Source organism: Sus scrofa, chromosome 9 (assembly GCF_054392235.1).
Source record: "Sus scrofa isolate SSC_HxYL_T2T_F1_AM1 chromosome 9, Sscrofa_HxYL_maternal_Yorkshire_Landrace_v2.0, whole genome shotgun sequence".
Taxonomy (NCBI): domain Eukaryota; kingdom Metazoa; phylum Chordata; class Mammalia; order Artiodactyla; family Suidae; genus Sus; species Sus scrofa.
This window is the reverse complement of record NC_139391.1, coordinates 5,410,503-5,434,626: the sequence shown is the minus strand read 5'-3', so window position 1 is coordinate 5,434,626 and position 24,124 is coordinate 5,410,503. Positions and strand designations below refer to the sequence as shown.

At 41.3% G+C, this 24,124-nt stretch overlaps 2 protein-coding genes across 2 annotated transcripts; one reads left to right on the top strand and one right to left on the bottom strand.

The window, feature by feature from the left end:
* Nucleotides 1-140: 140 nt before the first annotated feature.
* LOC110255384 (olfactory receptor OR51C1-like) lies at nucleotides 141-7,463 on the bottom strand. Its single transcript, XM_084978225.1, has 2 exons — nucleotides 7,428-7,463; nucleotides 141-1,159 (listed from the first exon to the last, which is right to left on the bottom strand). Exon 2 carries the CDS (start codon nucleotides 1,156-1,158, stop codon nucleotides 214-216), a length of 945 nt encoding a protein of 314 aa, XP_084834351.1. The 5' UTR covers nucleotide 1,159; nucleotides 7,428-7,463; the 3' UTR covers nucleotides 141-213.
* An 11,226-nt stretch (nucleotides 7,464-18,689) lies between these two features.
* Nucleotides 18,690-19,640, top strand: LOC100625873 (olfactory receptor OR51C1-like). The gene has a single exon (XM_084978224.1). It carries the CDS (start codon nucleotides 18,696-18,698, stop codon nucleotides 19,638-19,640), a length of 945 nt encoding a protein of 314 aa, XP_084834350.1. The 5' UTR covers nucleotides 18,690-18,695.
* The last annotated feature ends 4,484 nt before the right edge of the window (nucleotides 19,641-24,124 follow it).

Genomic DNA, 24,124 nt, shown 5'->3' with positions numbered 1-24,124 from the left:
GGGGACATATTTGAATAGTTAGGCTATTCATTCCTCCTATTCTTGTGTCTCTCATCTCATCATTTCTAAAATAAAGGTCTCCATTGAGCTGATTTTCTGTATCTCTTTCAGCTTTGATTTTCAATATTTGCACACTTAGCTTCAACAATCGCCAGATTTATTTTTCAACTGGTCATACGACCTGACATAGACCATCTACAGAATTCTATGATTCTATGTGTCTTTGGGATGGAGAACTTTTATCACAGCTCTGCGTATCTGCTTGGTCTTCACACTGTAGATGATGGGGTTCATTACAGGAGGGATCAGCAGGTAGGTGTTAGCAATCAGAGTATGTACATAGGCTGGGGCTCGCTTCCCAAATCTGTGAACAAAGGACAGGCTGATCAATGGAATATAGAAAATAGCAACAGCCCCAATGTGGGAGATACATGTGCCGAAGGCTTTCTTCCTCTCTTCCGGGGATGCGATGCTGAGGATAGTCTTAATGATCAAAACATAAGAAAAGGGTATGAGGACTGAGTCCACACCAACGGTAGAGATCAGGGCAGTCAGCCCAGCTGCATTGTTGACTGTGGTGTCTGTGCACGAGAGCTTCATCACGTCAGGGTGGAAGCAGTAGGAGTGGTGGAGCACGAGGCTGTGGCAGAAGGACAGTCTTGTAAGAAGTGCTACCATTGGTGTCAGCGTAAGTGTCCCCCTGATGACAATGGCCACTCCAATTTGAATGATTCTGGAGTCGGTTAAAATGGTGGCATACCTGAGAGGATTAGAGATGGCCACAAATCGATCAAAGGCCATAGCCAACAGCACGGACGATTCCATGACAGTGAAGAGTTTAATAAAGAACATCTGTGACAAGCAGGCATTAAAGGTGATCTCCCTGGCATTGAACCAGAATATGCCCATCGTGGTGACCAAGGTGGAAACGGACAAGCCAAGGTCAGTGGTGGACAGCATGGAGAGGAAGTAGTACATGGGTGCGTGAAGGCTCGACTGGGTGACAATGACCAAGAGAATCAGGCTGTTTCCTGAGAGAGCAGTCACATAGAGAAAGCAGAAGGCAATGGAGATCCAGGTGTGGGAGGCTTCCAGCCCAGGAACACCAGTCAGCAGGAAAGTGATGGAAGAGGATGTGGTATTCTGGAAGTGTGACATGCTGGATGAAAAGCATAGAATTCTGAGATGAAATCCTACGATAACTAAAAAACCCCTTATTTTAAAAATTAATCCAATCAATAACATTTTATTTAGCCAAAAACTAACCAAAGATGAATATTTACATACTACGTAAATATGAATGACTCATTTAAATTGATAAAATAATCACTATATTTCAACTGTTGTAGTAGGTACCTTTAAAAAAAAAATATTTGCTCCACCCATGATTTTTCTTCCATGGGACCTTTTGCTGGTAGCTAGGTTTATGGGATCTTTTTCTCTAGTCAGAGATGACTGGACTATGAAAAAGACACCTTATCCAAGATTGGCCATCCTCTCTGGAATGTTTTTCTGTATAGTTGCCTTCAGAGGAAAATAGATTGGGGCTTTGGAACAACACTGGCCATGAGAATAGAAAACAGCGAAGCTTACAGACAATGTGGGAAAATACTGAGAAAGAGGTACCTGTAAAGCAAAGTGACACATATGAAGGGATAAAAAATGGTTTAGGCACCAGTGCAGTCACGTGAAGGTGCCTAGAGCATCAAACTTTTCAAGTAACCCCTGCCGTGCAGCATCTGGAATTGCACTGGAGAGAGATGAAGAAGTAGAACACAGAACTGTCACCTACCGAGACCTCTGCCACCCACTTGATGTCACATAATGGTGTGCTCAAATATATTTCTTGCTCCAATCTGTTTGAAAACTAGCTTTCCTCCAGAACGGATTTTCTCCATTATGTCAAGACCTACTTCTTAGGCGATACCTACTAGATGTCACTGTTGCAATTTGGAGGGGATGGTAAAACTTTACTGCAAACATCCTATTTCTTTTTTCATTGAGTAGAGAATTGAAGATGAGGCAGATGGGTCTGTATGAATTGGACGATGGGGTCTGGAGAAGTTAGAGTTTCGGGCTGTGCCTGGAGAGGCTCAATGTGGGAGACGTAGCCAAGGTGAAGGTAACTGTTCCTCAGGGGAATATGTTTCCAGATCACACAAGTGCACTGCAAGAATTCCCCCCCAAAATCTCTTAGTTTTAGCAACTGGGAAATTTTTACTTCAAATGGAAAATTATAGGAAAAAAAAAGAAGTGTTTAGTTACAGAAGGTGACCAAATCAGTGAATTGTAACTTTACAGAGTCTCCAGTTTAAGGTAATGAGAGTGTGACTTCAAAGAACCAACGGAATTACTGCCAGAAACATATTATCAAACCTCATAATGTAGTGAGAGTTAACAGAAAGGAAACAGTTTATTTAAAAAGGGCATCTCTTTTTTGACACTAATTCCGGTGACTGGTTATTGAGGGTCATGAATTTGACCAGCAATATATAGAAATGAAGTCGATACTGTCTTGCCCAAAGGGCATGCATTTCCCGACTAATTGCAAAAGTCTGAAAGAGGAGCAAGTCCTACTAGCACTTTCCATAAACAGATTGATTTCTGAAAAGCATTCTTACAGTTCTTTCAAAAAAGTACATACTTATCAGAAAGATAAACTAAAAATCTATTAAATGAATAATATTTATGATAATTTCAAGTAATTGGTTCCCCTCTCATTTCCTACAAAATCTGTTCATTATTAATTCACCAAACCCGGGACTGAGTTTATTTATTTTTTCTTTTTATGGCCACACCTACAGCATATGGAAGTTCCCAGGCTATAGCTTATAGGTTCAAATCAGCTGAACCTATGCCACAGCCACAGCAATGCCGGATCCCGAGCCTCTTCTGTGACCTACGCTGCAGCTTGAGGCAATGCTGACTCCTTCGCACCCTGAGGGAGGCCAGGGATTGAACCCACATCCTCACAGACCCAAGGTCATGTTCTTAACCTCCTAAGCCACAACAGGAACTCCAAAGGATGAAGTTTTTGAAGGTAACAACTTCCCGGGGTTACTGGGAGGTAGACTAATTATGAAAAAGGGAGCACTTCAATTCTGTGTCCAAAAGGTCTGGGGTATTCGGAGAAGATTTTACCAGAAAATCAGTGCTTGGATGATTTCTGTTTTGTGTATGCCAAGATGATGTATTCCAAGGCTTTTAGGATGGCATCTGTGAAAGTGTTAAGCCCGACTGAACTTGCAGTATCTCTCCCTTTGTTGTTGCCTTATATTCTCAGAGACACTTACGAAGCATCTACTATGGGCACAGTGCTGCATTAGAAGCTAGGGCATAACACAAACAAAATCCCTTGTAAAGTGTTTACAATCGAAGAGGGGAGAAAGAACGGTAACATTCATAAGTAACTCCAAAGTCTAGTGTATAAGGACGAATAATAACAATGGTTATGGGAGTACAGAGGGCCTCCATCTATGTCAGTTAATCCTGCCTATCACAATGATTTTCAGGATGATATGCAATGACTTAGTTGTACTTTTTGTCACTGAGTTCTTGGAAACTATGAAATCAGTTTAAAAAACAAATTGCTGTTTGAACACTTTCTCTTTCATCCCAATTTCTTCATGAGTCCTCTTACATTATTTGATTCATCCAAACAATCCATTCATTGCTCATTTTCATTCTTTTTTTTTTTTTTTTTTGCTTGTTAGGGCTGCACCTGTGGCATATGGAGGTTCCCAGGCTAGGGGTCCAGTTGGAGCTACAGCCGCTGGCCTACACCACATCTCGCAGCAACACAGGATCCTTCACCCACTGAGCAAGGCGAGGGATTGGACCCACAAACTCATGGTTCCTAGTCAGATTCGTTTCCACTGCACCATGACAAGAACTCCTCATTTTCATTGTTTTTGTGGGTTTTTTGTTTCCCCCTTCCTTTCTTACTGAGAGGTCGGAAGGACAGCACAGGCTGAAGTGATCTGTGCTGAGCCTGGCAGAAGAGAACGCCCTCGAATTGCTTCTCCTCTGTGAGTCCACACCCATCTATCTCTTCCTTCACCCTCTCATCATCCACACTGGGCTCAGACACAGGGTGTCCTTATTCCTTTCATAACCAAGAACTTCACTTAAACTTTTTCTTTTTTTTTTGGCTGTGCTTGGAGCATGCAGAAGTTCCTGGGCCAGGGGCTGAATCCACACCACAGCAGTAATCAGAGCTACAGCAGTGACAATGCTGGACCCTTAGCTCACCGAGCCACCAGGGAACTCCTACTCCACCTAAGCTCTTGATCATCCACCATAAACGCTTTGTTCATCTCAGCCTCAAAATGGGAGCTCACTGTGTATTACGCCAGCACTAAGGGTATGAAGCAAGGGAAATAACAGTGGTTTGGTGCCTGAGGAAACCAGAGGGGCTGTCGGGACCTCGTCTTCATCAGGCCTAAGACCTTGTCTTTTAATAAGAGCTCAAGGACTGTAATGAAAATGAAAATGAAAAACTACCAATTTTGTACACCTGCTACATGTCAGGAACTGTATTAGGTACAGTGGGTATCAGAGACAAAGAACTGCCACTGTCCATAGAGTGTGCAGGTTAAGGTGCTCCTGAGTGATAGACAAGGCAGAAACTGTGGGGTGACAGATTTGGAGTGCATATTTACGTAAATGTGTTTGTCTGTGTGTTGAGAGGAATTAGTTCCAAGGAATCTTAACAGAGCAGATGGATTTTATCTGTGTAACATTTTGATGGGTGGGGAGTGAGTTGACAAGGATGGAAAGCAGGAAAGAGGTATTGTTGACATGGGTAACAATGGAGCAGAGGCTAAATGGAATAATAGCGCAATACAGTTTGTTGAATGACTACAAGAACATCAGAATGCCGGAGTCTTAGAGGTGAAGCTGGGTGCTATGGGAGATGAAAGATGAAGAGGAGGCAAGGGGGCTGAGACATGAAACTCTTGGATTCTGTGGAAAAGATAAGGAATAGATTTTTGTTGCATTAGGCATTTCCAAATATTTTATGAGTGAGTAAATAAATTATTCTTCATCTTTTCTAATTTAATGCCAACAAAATATCTTTCCTTCTTCAACATCTTATTTAGGACCATCGACTCCCTTTCTGCAGCCTACAAGAATCAATTTTACCCCCACCTATCAGCAAAAGCTTCCCACATGTTGATATACATATGTACATATTTCTTCAGCACATTCAATTCAACCGCGAGACACTGAACAGCTCTCATAACTGGCTCCTGTGCTTAGCTACTGAAAGAAACATAAATCCTATTTCTTTCTCAATTTCCCGCCATGTCTTTTGTAACGTCAAAAAAATGTTCTTTGAAGGACAGTCTTCTTTTGCTTATGAGGTCTTCACCATTAGCACAATCCGGATTTTTGCCTCTAATGACTCTCAGAACATTCTCCGACTGATGTCACCAATGACTTTCTAAATACCAAGTCCAAAAGCTGATTTCCACCTTAGTTTTCCCCTCCCTCATCTCAAATTATTGTAGTGTTGACTGCCACCTCTTTGAAACATTCCTCTTTACAAAAGCTTCAATGACAATGATTCTGTGGTTTCCCCTGTCTATCAAGCAGTATTTTGTTCTCTGTCTTTTAATTCTGATTTTTTTTTTAGGAGCCTGTTTTTCTTCCAAGGAGTTCCTTGGTCTCTGTATATTCTCCTTGGGGTATATTAGTTTTTCCCATGGCTTTAAATAACACATGCCCAGATGACTCCAAATCTGAAATCTAATTATGGCCTCTCCTGAGTTTTATATTTCAAAAGCTAATAGAATCTTTGAAGCTGTGGCAAGATTTCTATGTTTGAACTTAAGGCAGTAATGAATCATGAACTAGATGATCAAAATTGATAATTTAGAAAAAAACTAGCAGCAAGTTGGAGAGCAAATGAAAGCTCTCTGCTTAGTGCTAGAGATAAAAAGTAAACAAATTTGTTATCTCATTTGAGGTGTATCTCCACTCACATATCCTCAGACACTGCAAAATAAATAAGAGCCAAACAAAAGCCACTCCTTCCCCCATTCCAAGCCTGGCTCTCTCTCCTACACATCACTTATCTGTAAATAATATCAAACGCTAGCAACTTCTCTGCTTAGAATGATGCAGACATTCTTCATGGGCAGACACCACACACACTCTTCTCCCTCTCTCTCCTCCCCAACATATAAATTATCATTAAGTTTGTGTTGATTCTACTCCCTAAGTGCCAAAACCTGGAGCATCAGGTCTATCTATGAAGGCTGTGTAGTAGCGATCTGGTTGGCAGTGGGTCCTTGTAGCTATATTTCATTGCACTTTTTAAAAATCGAAAACATGTAACTGTTCTTATCAAAGAATAAAGGAGGACCCATGGATATTAGCAGCAAGAAGCAAAAATTTCCCCAAGTTACTCTGTTGAGCAGCCATTACCCTTGAATCCGTTCCACACACCCTCTCCAATCCCTGTATAACCTTCATTTTCTCTTATGAGAAATAAGCTATAGTCTTTCCTAATTTTCCTGTCCACTTAGGTTACAACAATGCTCTTCTTTCCTTGCATTGCCATAAGCTATAGTTTGTGGCTATGTCCTTAACTGCTGAATCAGACCGTATGACATTATCGGCATTGTCCCACCCATTGCCAATGGCATGGCTGTTGTGTGACTGATCTGTGTTTAGATCCTTGCTCAAACACTAACTAGTTTTGAGATTTTGCACAGTGGTAATAGCAAAAAATATTACTCATCACAGCAGCTACCATTTACTGGAACTTGTTCTATTAACATTACCTTGCCAAGCACTCTATAAACATTTTATCTTTTCATTCTTAATATGACACAATGTGGCAAGTATTATTAAATTCACTTTTCTGATAAAGAAACTGAGTATCAGAGAAGTTATGAAATATATATAGGATCACATACAACTACTGAACAGCAGAGCTGGGATTCTAGACCCATTTCTTTTTTAATTCCAATGCACATGCTTCAAAACCTATTGCATCCCTGAAACCTACAAGTAGCATAAACTTTCTTTGCACTGTGTCTAGTACAGTATCTGGCATTCAGTAGATTCTCAAAATTGGTACTTTTTAAAATTTTAGTAAGAATCACTGGGCTTAGAAATGAGGTTTTTCAACCTCTGAAAAAACTCTGGTTTTCTTGGGTACCAAAACACTAACTAGGATAAATACATTAGCAACGGATTAAGTCTTTAACTAGAGACCAACGGGATATCCAACCCACCTTCTCTACAGATTTCCAGAGAATACATAATTCTACAAACTCTACCGTCTCCCTCAGCCCACTGTCCCATTATCTAATCTAACTCTGCGCAACGTGGGGAAACGCTTCTCTGTGGGTAAGAAAGTTCGTTCGGCTTGTCTAGAGTTGAGCTGTTTCATTAAACAAAATGGTTTTACTTACAGGGCCCATACAGCAGTCTTTCTGTCCCTCTCAGGCTGACTCAAAACGCTGAGGAGGCTTTGATCCAAAGGAGGGCGGAGTTTATGGGAGACTTACGGCAAGCCTGGGTGGGGACAGTCTCAGAGCTGAGCGGCCAATTCCCAGGGGTGGTGTCACTCCCTGTGTCTCCAGGGTATGGTGGTTCCCAGAAGACTTCTTTCGCCTCATGTCGCCTTTTTATATCCCTTCCATTATGCACTTGCTTGGTGTAGCTCTGTGCTTTATAGGCTGATGTCATGTTTTCCCTGGTGCCCTTTTATTGAAGGACTTTTTGTAAAAACAGTTTTGAGATACGTCATATACCATAAACTCCCCTATTTAAAGTATACCATTTAATCTAGTAAATTCATAGAGTTGTGAAACAACCATCACAGTCTAATTTGAGAAAAATTTCACTATGCCAAAAAGAAACCACAGACCCATTTGCAATCACTCTGAAGAGTATTTTTTAAGTGAAATTTTACACTCGATTGCCAAAGATTGTTAAAAAGCACCTATTGTGAGTGTATATCATTCTCCACCCCAGAGTTTCTATCATTGACTACCTATGCTTCACAGTAGCCTCTCTCTTACAAGAAAAAAATTATGTATTCATCTATACCTATTCAGTAAATGTTTCCTAAAATGTCCTATATCCCAATCATCATGCTAAATGCTAGAGATTAAAAAAAAGGATATAACAATAGTTCTTACTCTCCAAGTGTCTCCTAGTTTACTCAGCATCACTTAGGTGTACAGAAAATAAAGTTAATTTACTTTTGCATAATCCATTCTATTTTCTGTTTTGAAGCTCCAGACCACTAGGTGGAAGAAGACTAATCAAGATTATCTGGGGTTCTCCCAACCTGCATTTAAATTTGGAGGATCTTATATGGCATATCTGAGTATAGCTGCTGCGAGGTGAATACTGTCTTCTTTAGTCTTCAGTAAACAGAACCCACCTCTAGCTGTGGACTATCCATCTTCTCTACTAATGGTACCGTTTAGATCCTCAGATATTTCCACCACTTCTGGACCAGTCTTTAGTGTATGAGTCATCTCCGATTTCTATCTCTTACACTCTGTATACAAACCATTGGCAAATCATGCCAACATCTGAAACTATAACCAGAATGGAATCATTCTCCATCACCTTCAAAAATGCCTCGCTTATCCAAGTCACAACTATCTCTGATGTGATAATTTCAGTCATTTCCTAACCATTTTCCATGATTACGTCCCCACCACCAAGTCTGTTTCACCCTGGAAAATGTCTTGGTATAAAGTATTTTATTTTGACAATGTATCAAAACAATAGTTATATACGATTATGCTTTCTGTGTCCAATATAGTATGCCAATATTTGTGGTAGGCAAAATAATGACCCTCAAAAATGACTGCTTCCTATGAATATGTCACTTTACATGGAAGAAGGGACTTTGAAGATGTGATTAAAGTTGAATCCCTGGAGATAGAAGATTATCCTGGATTTTCTGAGGAGGTCCAGTATAAGCATATGAGTCCTACAAAGCAGACAGCTAGAGACAGAGCTCAATGAGAAGGACCTGATCCATTGTCAATAGTTTGAAGACGGCCAAAGGAGAACATGAGCCAAGGAATGTGGGCAGCCTCTAGAAGGAGAGAAGGCAAGGGAACCCACTTTCCCCAAGACCCTCTGAGACCTTCTAGAGAAGAATGCAGCCCTGCTGATGCTTTGATTTTAGTAAGTCAAAATTTCAACCTACACAATTTCAAGTTACTAAATTTGGTAAAAGAATCTATTATTACTTTGATTTATGCAGTTACCAAGGATTATAGGCTTTAAGTAACTTACTTAGGTCTCGAAGTTAACAAGTGGGACAACCAGGATTCAAACCAAGGGCTATTGGAGACTCTTTCAAGTTTAAAACTCATGCCCTAGAGAATTTTCACATGACTATTTATCTACCAGTAAATCCGACTCAACTTGTTCTAAACCTACAGCAGGCATGCATGCCTGGGTGCCAGACTGGATGTTAATGCCTTGTCACTTGTGTGTGTTTATGTTTAGCATATGGAGTTTTGTTCTGTTGTGATCTCACAGTGAATTCCTCAAGACCCATGGAAACTTTGTCTCCGCCAGGCTGGACAAATTCTAGGGCAGTGACTATTTTCCCATCAGAAACTATTTGACAAGGATAAGAATTATTTTTCCCCTGGACAAAAGGACGTTCCTTTTCTCTCAAAGCAGTAGAGTTACTAGAGGAGTATCATAAGCATTTTGTGCCAGAGCTTGGTGCATGCCCATGGAACTGGTGTGTGTATGGGTAAAGCACTGATCCACACACGTGTTAGTGCAAGGTCGTGTGCCCAATGCACAGTGAGGCCAAACAATCTGAAGTGTCAGAGTTTGGAGCAGAGAAAGGTGGATTGCAAGCCATGAAAGAAGATGGGTGACTTCCCCCAAAAGCCCGAACTCCCCTAACCAAAATTTTAAAGCATTTTAAAAAGCTAAGGCAGGGAGGTGGGGGGGGGGGGGCGGTCGCAGTGTAAGTGATCAGCTCATGCACAATTCTCTGACTGGCCAATGGTCATGTCACAGGGGTTCACATTATCAATCCTTAAGCACCAGTAGGTCTGGGAGCTACATGCTCATGATCACGAAATAGTTAATGTCATCCATTTGCTGTGGGTTTTAGCATCTGTAAACCAACTCAGGAGATGTGCACCAAATACTATTATCCAGGTACGTTGGAGAGGAGCTAAAGCAGAGGATAGGGGGGCAGACCCCAAAGGGTTCTGCTCTGCTACACACATGCTTTGAGAACATGTCCCTTCTCCGCTGCCCTATGCTTACACCAGCCTAACAGAAGAGCAGCTAGGAACTCAAGCCAGCATTCCAAAAACCTGGGTCAACGATCCCTCAATAAAATCAGCTGCAACAGGACTATGTAGTGATTGATATTTCAATATCAATGACTTTGAACCTGGGAGGCATACCATGGTCTGTGATGTCAACGGATTCCATATTAATGTTTCCAAACTTATTAAGACAATCAGAAAGAGCAGAAACAGAAACAAGAACTCTGTTTCTTGTTAGGGACTCATAATAAATATTTTCTGAGTATCAACATTTCACAGTTAACAGAAAAATAATCTTACCTATTAAATCAGTGAATATTTTTTAAACACAACTCAGAGTGTTGTGTTGCCATGTTAGACTGTTCTAAGCAGTATTTTACAATATTTGTAGAAACTTTATGGAAGTGAATTTTCCAGTATATTACTGTCTTACAATGTCTTTAATATTCCATTTCTAAAAAGTTATCCAAAGTAAAAAAAAAAAAATCAGAGATGCTGGTGGTGTTCTATGTAGGGGGACCTTTATTGCAGCATTATTCACAGTAGTCAAAAAATACAGGTCATTCTCAATGATGCAGAAATAAATGAAGTCATATATCCAGTCATAGGAGGTTATATAACCTTTAAAATTCATGCATGTAGCAGCTGCTCTGATGCTCATCCTGAATCAGGAAATGGGAAGGCCAGAGTCAGGGCTGAGAGGTTTACAAGGCAGGAAACAGCATTAGGTTCTAAAAGAAAAAGAAAGTCTGGGACAGACACAGGAGGCCAGATGCAAACCCAGTAATCTAGAGTTAAGGTATCCAGATTGTAGAAATAAACTTAAAACCAAGCAAACAATAATAACAATAGTAACATCTGGTTGCAGCATCAATAATCTGATTAGACCACTATTTAAAAAAAAATGTTAAGGTCCTACAGTGCCTACTGGCCCTCTGTGGTTTGTGAAAGTCTTAATTCTCCTCTTCCCCTCAAGTCAAATACTAGCAGAAGGGCAGCTAGCAATGCAATCCACTTCAATAGCCTGTCAAATTATTAGCAGTTCTCCTCCCTTGCTGACTTGGTCAAAATTAACCATTCCATTTTAGTGGATAAAGAAATGTAGCTTTTCCCACTCTCTCTTTATCCGCTTCTTCTGGCTATTGCTATTCTAACTTTTCCATTCCTCTGTTCCCGCCATGCCTTGTACATGCTTCCGTCAATGTTCTTTATTCATTCATCTTTACAAAAATATTGTATTCACACTGTACACCTCTTACTGAACAAGATTTGAGGCTGTAACATTGCCCTGGATGTTACAGAGTCTAGTGGAGGATGTAATTAAATACATGTTATAATTACAGTAAAAGGAGAATAAATAGAGATCTTTTTCTACTAAAGAACTCAGAGTGAGACAGGCTGGGATCTGGGACCTGGGACCCTCTGCTGCAGTGCTTGCACCTGGACAAAGTCTCCTCCAGCAGCAGAACTACAACTATAGACAGAGATAGGGGACTAAAAATAACTGCATGCATGTGGAAGTGGGGCAAATTATGTACAAAAAGATGCAAAACGAGCAAAAACTCAGCTGCCACTTCTGAGGTGTCAGGAGCAGAAGGAGGGCACCGTGCAGGACCCCTGCACGCAGCACCTCCAAGGGGGTGGGCAGACCACTCTAGCCACCCTGCTGCCTGACCACCCACCTGCTCTCACCCTCACCCCGGTTACGGAATCAGCCCGCCCTCCTCAGGGAGACAGACCGAGGGCACCTGATGCTTGTTTCCATTCCCCATGCCGCACGAGTCCCGATGGAGCCTTGTCTGAATTTTCTACGCTGGCCTCTTGTCAATTTCTATTGATTAAGAAGTCCAAGAATCCAGGTGGGTAACAACAGTATTGGCATCCCCTGTGTTAAGTGTGTTAGAAATGCAGAATATCAGATGTACTAGATCAAAATCTGCATCTTTGCAAGATACACAAGAGACTCAAGTGCCACTGAGCCATTCTGATGTGGATCATACAGGTGTCAGGACACCCCGGCCCCATTCGATCAATGGATGCTAACAAAATATAATTGCTAAAATGAGATTTGAGGAAGGAGAATACCCCCCAGAGGAGGGAGGGCCAGAGAGACGGAGGTAGAGTGAGAAGATGGTAAAAAAGTGTTGCAGGAGCTTCTGTTGTGGCTCAGTGGTTAACGAACCCAACTAGTACCTATGAGGATGTGGGTTCAGTACCTGGCTCCGCTCAGTGGGTTAAGGATCCGGCATTGCTGTGGCTGTGCTGTAGGCCAGCAGCTGCAGCTCCTATCTGACCCCTAGCCTGGGAACCTCCATATGCCTTGGGTGCAGCCCTAAAAAAATAGAAAAAAAAAGAAATATTGCAGACACAGGCAATAGCTGTGATGTTTTATCCCACAGGCAGACTGAGCACTGAGCACTGTTATTAGTGAACCATGAAGCAGGAAAGCTAAAAAACACACCCTAAACAAAACAACATCGAAACCAAAATTTCTAAAAAACCCCCTGCTATATTCAGTTTCCATTAATTTACCTTTAAGTATAAAATCAGAATATCTATGACAAGAGCTACCCAAATGTAAATTTTATGTCACCACAAAACAAAACATCGTTTGCATTGCATCTGAGGCAGGGTTTTGGAATCAATAAACACATTCATAATGCCTTGGAGAGGAAAGTGAGTGAGACCAGGCTCAGAGGAGAAGTGAGCATGCCGTCTTCGGGGAATTTAAAAAATGGTGTTCAGTACGTTTGAAGCAGAAAGAGTAGAAAGACAGAGCTTTCAGGGTAGAACTCTCAATGGGCGTAGAGAAGGTGTTTAAAATATTCAAGCCCTGGGACAAGTCCATTAGAAACACACTGTCCGCCTCAGAAGAAACTGGTCGTGAGGGTTTTGGTCTGTGCATCCACTGATAATTAGAGCTGGGCTGCTCAACCTTTTAAATCCCCTGAGTTTATGTCGGGAAAGAGCGGCTCACTGCGTAACCCTCTTGCTCCTGATCCAACCCTCCCCAGAACGGAACCCTCAGGATGGTGGGCAGGGGCTCCCATTTATATCCCGGCGACAGCCTGGGCATTTCCTTTGCTTCTACATCTTGGAAGCTTCTATTTGACTTGTGCTTCCCCCCACCCCAGCACTGAGTTTCTGGCTGTAAAAATATCTTCCTCATCTGTTGAATTGCTTCCCAGGGGGGAGATGATGCTTCTATTAGTTCAGAAGATATCAAAAAAATGATGACATATTTTATCAGGTTCTTGTTGAATTCTTGGAAAGAAGTGTGCCTTTCTAGACTTCCCCAGGGATCTAGAATCTTGTGACAGAAGGGGAAAAAAAAAACAAGCTAAGTAAGGTCTCTGCTCTGCAGTAATTCTAATGAAAAGAGTTACCTCATCCTCTTCTTCCAAATAACAGAACTTTGCCAGGAAATGTCCTCTTGGCACAAGAGCATGTGCCAAGAAGCATGTTTAATTAATTGTTGTTCTTGAAACTTATCAGCCCTCTCAGTTCCCCAGAAGTCCGCAAAGGCTACATTAAGTGGACAAAGGCTGAAAGCCACTTGAGTGCTTCCACAGTTTCAAGGGAAGCGGGTCAAACATGATTAATACCTGCACCACAGAGATAAACATTCTGGTGTCAGCTTTAGGCCAGTTATCAGAACAACCTGGTACATCTGTAAGCTAGCAAGGGACACAAAAGGGACTCACAAAATTTTGCCATCTTCTTTAGATGTTGTTGATGTCTTTTTTTTTTTTCCTCTTTTTAGGGCCACACCTGGGGCATATGTAAGTTCCCAGACTAGGGGTGGAATCGGAGCTACAGTGGCCAGCCGACGCCACAGTCACAGCACCATCATATCCAAGCCACGTCTGCGACCTGCACCACAGCTCATAGCAATGCTGGATCCTTAACACACCGAGTGAGGCCAGGGATCAAACCCGCATCCTCATGGATACTAGTCGGATTTTTAACCCACTGAGCCACAATGAGAACCCCTGCTGATGTCTTCTTAAATAGATTTTATTCTTCAGAGAACTGTTAGGGTCACAGCAATTGAGTGAAAGGTGCAGAGTTCCCATATTTGCCCTGCCCCATACACGTATACATCCTCTCCCTTACTAGCAACCACTCCCTTCACTACGGCGCTTAATTTGTTACAACTGGTGAAGCTACACCAACACATCACTATCACTCAAGTCCGTAGCTTACGTTAGGGTGCCCTCTCGGTGCTGTGCAGCCTGTCGTCATGGACCAATGTGTAATGACACATAGTCAAGGTTAGAGTAGCATGCAGAGTATTTTCACCATCTTAAAAATGCTCAAGGCTCCACCTATTAATTCTTCCCTTCCCCCAAATCCTGGTGATCACTGATTCTTTTTCTTATCTCCAAAAGTTTGCCTTTTCCAGAAAGTCATACGTGTGGAATTATATGCTTATAGCCTTTCTGACAAACCTCTTTCACTAAGTAAATATGCACTCAGGTTTCCTTCATGTTTTTTCATGGTTTAGCAGCTAATTTCTTTTTAGCATTGAAAATATTCTAATGTTCAGATAAATCAGTTTATTTATCCATTTATCTACTGAAGGGCATTTTGACTGTTCCCAAGTTTTGGCTCTTATGAATAAAGCTGCTGTAAATATCCACGTGTAACCTTTGTGTCAATAGAAGCTTTCACCATTCATGGGTATACACCAAGGACTACAACTGCTGGATCGTACGGTAGGAGCGTGTTTAGTTTTGTGAGAAACCAGCAAACGGTCTTCTACAGTGGCCATACCATTTTGCATCCCCAGTAACAATGAATGGGAGTTCCTGTTGCTCCAAATTCTCACCAGGATTTGATGTCAGTCTTAAGAACTTTGGCGTTTCTCACGGGTGTGTGGTGGTATCATGTCCTGATGGCATTTCCCTGACGACACAGGACGTGGGGAGCAGGTTTCCATAGGCTTGCTTTTGCTGAGTCGCTGTCTTTTAAGTTGGACAGGCGTAAACTTGCTCTTGAATGAGAACTACAGTAACAATCAACCTCCAGGATTCTCCTTTGGGGAAGGAAGATAAGCTATACTGAAAGGAAACTGTCCTCCAGAGTTGGTTGTCTAGGGCACAAAGGGTTAGCCAGACACAGCCGTGCAGAGTTTTCTCCTAGGAATTGTTTTTCTTCTGGGTAAACGGCTCTCACCAAGTGGCTCCTGGGCTCCTTATAAAGTCTTTCCTTTTCAAATCTGAGAGCTGTCTCATTCCTGGAAACGGCCTTGGGGTCTGCTGACAAGAGGGAACTTCTTTGAGATGGTTTAAGGGGCAGCAATGATCAGAGATTGATGCGTTTCTCCAGCCTTAGGACAGAAGACTCTTCTGCCTGTAAACGTGTGAGCTTGAGGTCATTTTTTCTCATTATCTTTGTCTTTCTCTCTCTCTAAAGAGCTTCTGCCGCTGCCTGGGATGATTTTGAAGAGTAGGGGCAGGATCAAGTGATCTCCTTTCCAGACCCAAGAAGTCTTCTCTGCAAGAGGTCAGTGTTTCAGTGCATGGAAGTCTTTTCTGAATACATCAGAGAATGTATAATCTTCAGGTAGTTTATAAAACAAACAGTTCAGAGGAAATTGGTAAACTCAGTAGTACATATTCAACAGATTTATATAGTATATTCTTCTATTAATTGAAAGATAATTGCTGTATTGTTCAAAATAGTTATGAGACTGGAGTCATTAGCATGTGTTCCTCCCTTCCACATTTTTCTTTAAAATTAGGTTCTTTTAAAAATAAGAAGTGTGAGTTTCCATTGTGGTGCGGTGGAAACGAATCCGACTAGGATCCATAAGGATGTGGGTTTGATCCTTGGCTTCACTCAGTGGGTTAAGGATCCAGCGTTGCCGTGAGCTGTGGTGCAGGTTGCAGACCCAGCTCAGATCCCATGTTGCTGTGGCTGTGGTGAAGGCCGGCAGCTGTAGCTCCAATTTGACCCCCAGCCTGGGAACCTCCATATTCCACAGGTGCAGCCCTAAAAAGCAAAATACATACATACATACATAGAGTTAAGAGAATAAAGTGAAGGGCTATATATCAGGAATCACTACAGAGGCCTGATACGAAATGTCTACAGTCTGTCACTATTATCGGGTGGAATTCATTCATTCATTTATTCAACAGATGCTCTTAGACACTTTTGTGCTGGGCATTTTTCCTGCCTCTGAGATCAAAGGTCTGAGAAAAACTGATGAAATTCTTATTTCCCTGGGGGTCATTTGTACCTCAGTGGCTGTGCCTCTGCAGTCTCATTAGTAGGTGCTACTCTTTTTCTTAAATACCGCTATTCCTCACGGCCTTTTATTCAGACCTCCTTCCCCTTAGATTTTTATTACTCTAAGATATTTTTTTTAACCTTTACTGTAACTTCAACCCAGAAATTCTCAAGCCTTACTGTCAGGGCCAGAGTCCCTTTGTTGGGAATGCAGAGGTAAAGACATATTCCAATTCATGAAAGTCAAAATGAAAAAGTGAGGTTTGTCTTCCAACTGAAGTCTGAGGGCTGAATTAAAACCCGTGGAGTTAAGTTTGTTATGCATGGCTTCAATTCAAATCTTCCAGCCATTATCACTTTTTTTAGTGATTCCTCTTGAGGCTTCCTATATTGAACATTTTTCTCTTTTCTTCTCCTCAAATTCCCTCTTTATCATGTAGAGGGGGAAAAAATGCACAATGTGAGAGCTGGAAGTTAGGTTTTAAGTTAAGACTATAGCCTGGGAGGCAGCATTTCAGAAAGCTCTGAAAAACCACTCCATAGAGGGGTGTGGGGGGAAATGTCAAAGGTTATGTGATTTTGGTGGACAGGGAGGCATATGCCATCAAGCACACATCCTGTAGAGAAGACTGCTGCTAGTCTCGAGAAGGGAACTTCCAGTCATGAGGCGCAGACATTACCAGGAAGGATTTGAATGCTTTTCCATATACAAGGAGATGCAAGAATTGGGCTCATAAAACCTTCTCCTGAAAACATCTCCCTCTCTGAAGACCTGTTCTGCCCGTTTTCCCAGAGCACAGAGTGCCTCATTCCTGATCTCCACCCTGAGCTCCTTTCACGGGGCGTGGAAGGTCAGCAGCTGCATGATTTAATCCTTAGAGAGGTAGATGGTCAGTGCCAATATCCAGGTGGCAATCACATGTCCTATAATCAATTATTCCCACTCAAGATGAAGCCACTCCCTATTCATTCAGGAGCTGGAATGAAACTCATCAAATTAACTTATGCTCAGATTTTTTCTGCCTGAGCCATGTACAGATCTTCTTTGAATACTGGGTCTAATTCTAATTCTGTTCATTGCACACTGGCATTTTGTCTGTTATTTACATATTTGTGGAAAGAATGCATGCCTGAGTGAGAGACAGAGGATACACACATTCTTAAAAAAAACCTAGCCTTCTTTCTACAGATAAAAATAGGATGTCAGAAAACTTAGGACAAAAACTAATTTAGAGGAGCATTTTTGATCCTAGAGGTGTCTTGATCTGGGTTGAGACTTCTTGGTCTGAGCTGAGCTCATGTCCTGAGAGAAGATGGTTCAGAGTCATCATCCGCCCTCTGGATGGAGATACACCCAGCCTCGGTGAGGCTTTGTAAGGGAACATGCCCACCTCCAAATCCCTCAATTCCTTTTCAGCGTCTTTTTGAAATAATGGAATATTAAGAATCTGGCTCAAATTATATGGCTCCAGTTATTATCTGTTAACTTGCGATGGATTCCTTTGTTCTTGGTAAGGTTAACTTAAGCCTGATTTCTTCAGGGAGAACTTCCCGTAAACAATATCAGGTTCACAGCTACTAGAATAAACACTTTACTGACAATCACTAGTCTGTTTGCACAGATTGAATTGGTTCTTTCCTAGCATCACATTTTTATCAATAGCTCTTGTGTATGTATTCAAATAGGAGTATTTTTCTATAAAATATTTAATGGTCTCTTAATTATACCATTTTAATTGGGTATTCAGAGATGTAAATTTTAATGGACCTCTTAAGGATTTTTGCCTTGGAAAGTGAGAAGTGAAGAAGCAGGGCGAATTGCCTTTTGTGTTTTCCTAGATTTGTGCAGCAATGCCCTATCTGTCTATGATCATAGAATCATAGAAGTGAGAAATATCTTACCATCATCTAATCTGACTTCTCTTATATGTGTATATGGATATATACTGAAGCCTAGTGGCTGAGTGGGAGTCTTACTAAAACCCAAGTGTCCTCATACAGTTTAGTGCTCTGTCTCTTCCTCTAGCTCTAGTCCACCCAAGGTCAACTCCAAGTCTAAGACAGGAATAACGAGCAATGCACTTCCAATGAAGATCAGGGCAAGATTCACTAGTGACCCTAAATTGCATGAAATGTAGAAGAGAGTGAAAATATTTTTCTCCTTCACTCATCATGCCATCCTTCAACCAGAGCATTTTCCAGCCTGCCGTCTTCTTTCTAACTGGCATCCCTGGTTTTGAAACTTACCATGCCTGGATCTCCATCCCATTCTGTTGTCTTTATGCCATTGCCATCTCAGGGAATAGCATGATCTTGTTTGTCATCATCACTGAGCCAAGCCTTCATGAACCCATGTACTATTTCCTCTCCATGCTCTCTTTCACGGACCTAGGGCTGTGCCTTTCCACACTGGTCACAATGGTAGGTATTTTCTGGTTTAATGCTCGAGAAATCAGCTTGGATGCCTGCATCGGCCAAATGTTCTTTATTCATGGTTTCACGTTCATGGAGTCCTCAGTACTCCTGGCAATGGCTTTTGACCGCTTCATTGCCATCTGTAACCCACTGAGATACGCCGCAATCTTAACCAATTCAAGGATCATCAAAGCAGGCTTTGCAATCCTTATTAGGGGGACAACAGCTCTAGTGCCTTTGCTCCTGCTCCTTAAGCGTCTGTCCTTCTGCCGAAGTCGTGTTCTGCACCATTCGTACTGTTTCCACCCTGATGTGATGAAGCTTTCATGCACAGACACCAAGATCAACAGTGCATTTGGTCTTGCCATTGTCATCGCTACTGCTGCCCTGGACTTGGTCTTGATCCTCCTCTCCTATGTCCTCATCATCCACTCTGTGCTCAGCATTGCCTCCCCAGAGGAGCGGGAAAAGGCCTTTGGTACCTGCGTATCACACCTGAGTGCCGTTGCCATCTTCTACATCCCCATGATCAGCCTGTCACTAGTGCACAGATTTGGGAGGCATGCCCCTCCCCTTGCGCATACTCTCATTGCCAATATTTATCTGCTTATCCCTCCCGTCATGAATCCCATAATCTACAGCGTGAAGACAAAGCAAATTCGCAAGGCTATGCTCAGAATATTCCTTCCTAAGCTAATTTAGGACATTTTCCGTGTATTCTTTCCTAATATTATCTTTTATGATTGATGTTTGATCAGTCACTAAATGTTAGTTACCACTATACATCAAAAAAATTGTTTATATATGCTCTCATTCTTCTGAAGATCCAGTGACTTATTATTTATAGACTCCTTCACTGAATTCTTTGAGAACAGGGACTGTGTATTATATACCTGTAACCATATCGCACATATTGCACCTGGCACAGAATAGAACCAGAATTAAGATATGTTTGCAAAATGGACAAATTAAGTCATAACTTGGGGTCCAAATAGTCTCATCACTTGTAAGATATGCAGCTACCAATATATGTCTGATATAATTTAGTTCAGTAGGAAAGTCTAGAGTTTAGAAATAATTACAATTATTGGTAGTGATTAATGTTCCCCAGAATAGATTACTCATAGCTGAGGATCATGACTAAGCACACTAAACAAGAAGAAATGTACCATTCCTGCTGTGGTGCAATGGGATTGGTGGCATCTCTGGCGTCCTGGGACACAGGTTCAATCCCCGGCCAGGTACAGTGGGTTACAGATCTGGCATTGCTACAGCTGCAGCATAGGTCACAACTATGGCTTGATCTGATCCCTGGCCTGGAAATTTCATATCCTGTGAGATGGCCAAAAAAGGAAAGGGGGGAGAGAGAGAGAGAAAATGTGAATTAAAAGGGTACTTTTCCAATTTTGAAAAAAGTCCTTCAGAACTCTCGGTAGATGTTTCAAGTATCTAATGTCTAATGATTCATCTTCTAAACGTGTGTGTAATGGGGGAAAGTGGGCAAGAACACAATGAGGTGTTGTGATAGTCAACTTATATTACCTATTGTGATGCTAATTTGGAAACATTTACTTAGGAATATTGGTAAAATATGAACCCTCATACAACATGCTAAATAATGATATAGATACAAATAATACATTCAGAGAAAAGATAGATTAGTATACATTGTATTTATCACTGCTGTGTATAAATTTCATGTGAACACACACACACGTGTACATATTCGTGCATATAACATAGTCGTTTTAAAGGTATGGAAAGACTCTGACCAAGCAGGGTCCTGGAACCCTGAGCCTCCCCAGAGTAGACCCCAGCCATGTCTTCTGCCTGCCTTTTGCCTGTAGAAAAACTTTCATCAAAAATAAACTTATTCAGAAAAGTGAGAAATTGCAGAGAGAAAAGAAAACAGTTAAGCAAGATAAAATAATAGTTTAGCTACTTAGCAAAGTAGGGGACCTTAAGTTCTTCCATAGGGGCTGCAGATAATATTCTGAGCCATTACTTTTGAGCTATTTTGCAGATACTGAAACCCCTGCCAGGTGGAAGAAGTTAAGTATAAGTACAGAGCCCAGACCAGTTTGAACCAGAAGATTGATGATGCTGGCTCCCACTCACTTCACCACCGACCAATGAGAAGAATGTCTGGGAGCCAGTCAAGCTCTGTTCCTTGAACAGCATAAGACTCCTCGCTACCCCCTCCAGGGTGGGACACAGTTTTGATGGGTCTAGCCTGCTGCAGGCCCCTTCGCCTGGCAAAGCAATAGAGCTATTCTTTTCTACTTCACCGCAAACTCTGTCTCCACATTTCTATTCTGCACTGTTGAGTGGAGACCTTGTTTTGTCCATAACACGTTCCAAATGTCAAAAGTACTTATCTTTGGATCATTAAATAATGTTTAGTTATACTTTTTTATAACTTTCTTATACTTTAAAAATGCTCCATGATGACATTTTTGTTGTTGCTGTTTTTTAACTTCAGATAATAAAATAATCAATTTCCATTTAACAACTACCTAAAACACACAATTTGTCCAGTTTCATTCCCATGGGTCCTCAGAGTCTGTCTTCATCCCACCCACCGGATGAATTTATAATGGGACATCCACTTTCCATTTGCATCCTTCACTGATCTCAGTGTGATCCAGCACCAGGGCATCGAAAGCACTTGAAGTTGGTTTTTAAAGGGCAGATCCCTCAACTCCACCCAAGAACTACATAATCAGAGACTCTTCAGGTGGAGCACAAGAATTTGCATTTTAACAAGCTACCTATAGGTTATCGTGCGTATTAGAGTAATACTCCCGTGAGCTGTTTTCACTTTGGAATGACGCCACGAATCTCTTGTCCACAACTTTCAACCATTTTGCTCTCTCTAACGGAAATATCCACCTGCTTTCACATATTTCAAAAAATAAAAAAATATTTTTATTTTATCGTTTTACTGCACTTTTTCCTTCTTCCAGTGTCATTCGTGTATCTTTTTGTTATAGGCAGTCAGACCTCTCTTCCCGGACTGATTTGAAGCGATTTTATTTTTTCTTCCAGTGTTACTGGGGAATAATTGGTGCACAACGCTGTGTGAGCTTAAAGTTGACATCGTAATAACTTACAGACATCATGAAATGGTTCCCACAATGAGTTTAGTGAACGTCATCCTCCGATATAGAAAAACACGAAAGAAGGAGGAAGAAAACGTTCCCTTCTGATGAGAACTCCGAACTGCCTCTCTTAACAGCTTTCAGAGGTAACACCCAGCAGCACTGCTTGTGTTTGTCAGGTTGTACGTTGCATCCCTAGCACTCATCGTGGAACTGGGAGTCTGTACTGTGACTGCCTCCCTCCACTGCCCCCCCACCCCCACAATATGATTTCTTGTTCTATGAGATTGTTTGTTTTGAAGTATAATTGACCTATAACACTAGGTTAGTTCCTGTTACACAGCCTGGTGATTTGATATTTCCATAAATTTCAAAGTCATCACCACGATAAGTCTAGTTACCATCTGTCACCATACAAAGATATTACATAATTATTGACTGTACTCCCCTTACTGTATTTTTCATTCCTGTGACTCATTTATTTTATGTCTGAAATCCCCCTCACCTATTTCTTCATCTCCCTCGTCTATTTCTCTCCTCCCTCAAACCCTCTGGCAGCCACATGTAGTCCCCTGTATCTATGAATCTGTTTCTGCTTCATTATGTTTGTTCCTTTGTTTTGTTTTTTTAGATTCCACATATAAAGGAAATCGTACTATATTTGTCTTTTTCTGTCTGACTTATTTCACTTAGCATAATACTCTCTGGGTCTGTCCATGTGCAGCAAATGGCAAGATTATAAAAAAAATTTTATGGCTTAGTAATATCAATTACACATTATCACATCTTTAACCACTCAAATACTGACAGGCACTTAGGCTGCCTCCATATCTTGGCTATTATTATTAATGTTGCAGTGAACATAGGGGTGCATATATCTTTTCAAATTATTGTTTTTGTTTTCTTTGGATGAATACCCAGGAGTGAAATTGCTGAATCATATGGTAGTTCTGTTTTTAATTTTTAAAAATTAATCTCTATGCTGTTTTCTGTCATGGCTGCACCAATTTACATTCCACCAACAAGACATAAGGATTCCCTTTTCTCCACATCTTCTCAGCACTTGTTATGTGTTGTCTTTTTGATAATAGCCATTCTGACAAGTGTGAAGTGGTATCTCATTGTGGTTTTGGTTTGCTTTTCCCTGATAATCTGAGATAGTGAACATTTTTTCACATGCCTGTTGGCCTAGGTGTCTTCTTTGGACAAATGTCTATATGGGACCTCAGCCCATTTTTAAATTGGGTTGTTTGTTTATTTTTGAAGTTGAGTTGTACAAATTCTATGTATGTTTTGGATATTAATTCCTTGTCAAATATTTTGTTTGCAAATATCTTCTACCATTCAGTAGGAGGCCTTTTTGTACTGGTAGTTTTTCTTCACTGTGCAAAAGCTTTTAGTTTGACAGGCTACAGATTATTTATTTTTGCTTATATTTCTCTTGCTTGAGCAGCCATAGCCCAAAAAATATTGCTGAGACCTATGCCAAAGATTGGACAACTTATGATTTGCATAGAAATTTAATGGTTTCAGGTCTTATACTGAAGTCTTTAATTCATCGTGAATTTATTTTTATATAAAAAATGGGAAATTAGTCCAGTTTGATTTTTTGCATGTTAGCTGTCCAGTTCTCTCAGCACCACTTATTTAAAATATTGTCTTTTCCTTGTTATATATTCTTTCATTCTTTATCGTAGATTAATGGCCCATATAAGTGTGGGTTCATTTATGGGCTCTCTATTCTGTTTCATTAAACTGTGTGTCTATTTTGTACCATACTATACTGTTTTGATTACTATAGCTTTTCAGTATAGTTTGAGACCAGAAAGTGTGGTGCCTCCAGTTTTGTTCATCTTTCTCAACCTGGAGTTGATGTCTGCCATCTGGTGTGTGGGGCTGGGTCCTGGGGTTCTTGGGCCTGCTAGTTGTTGGGGCCGTTTACTTGCCTAACTGGCTGCTTGATCTGGGGTGTCCCAGGTCTAGAGCTGACCAGCTGGTGACCAGAGCTGGTCCTGGCATTAATAAGCTAGAGGGAGGATCCCCAAATAGTGCTTGCCAGAGACAGTGTCCTCATGGTGGGGTGAG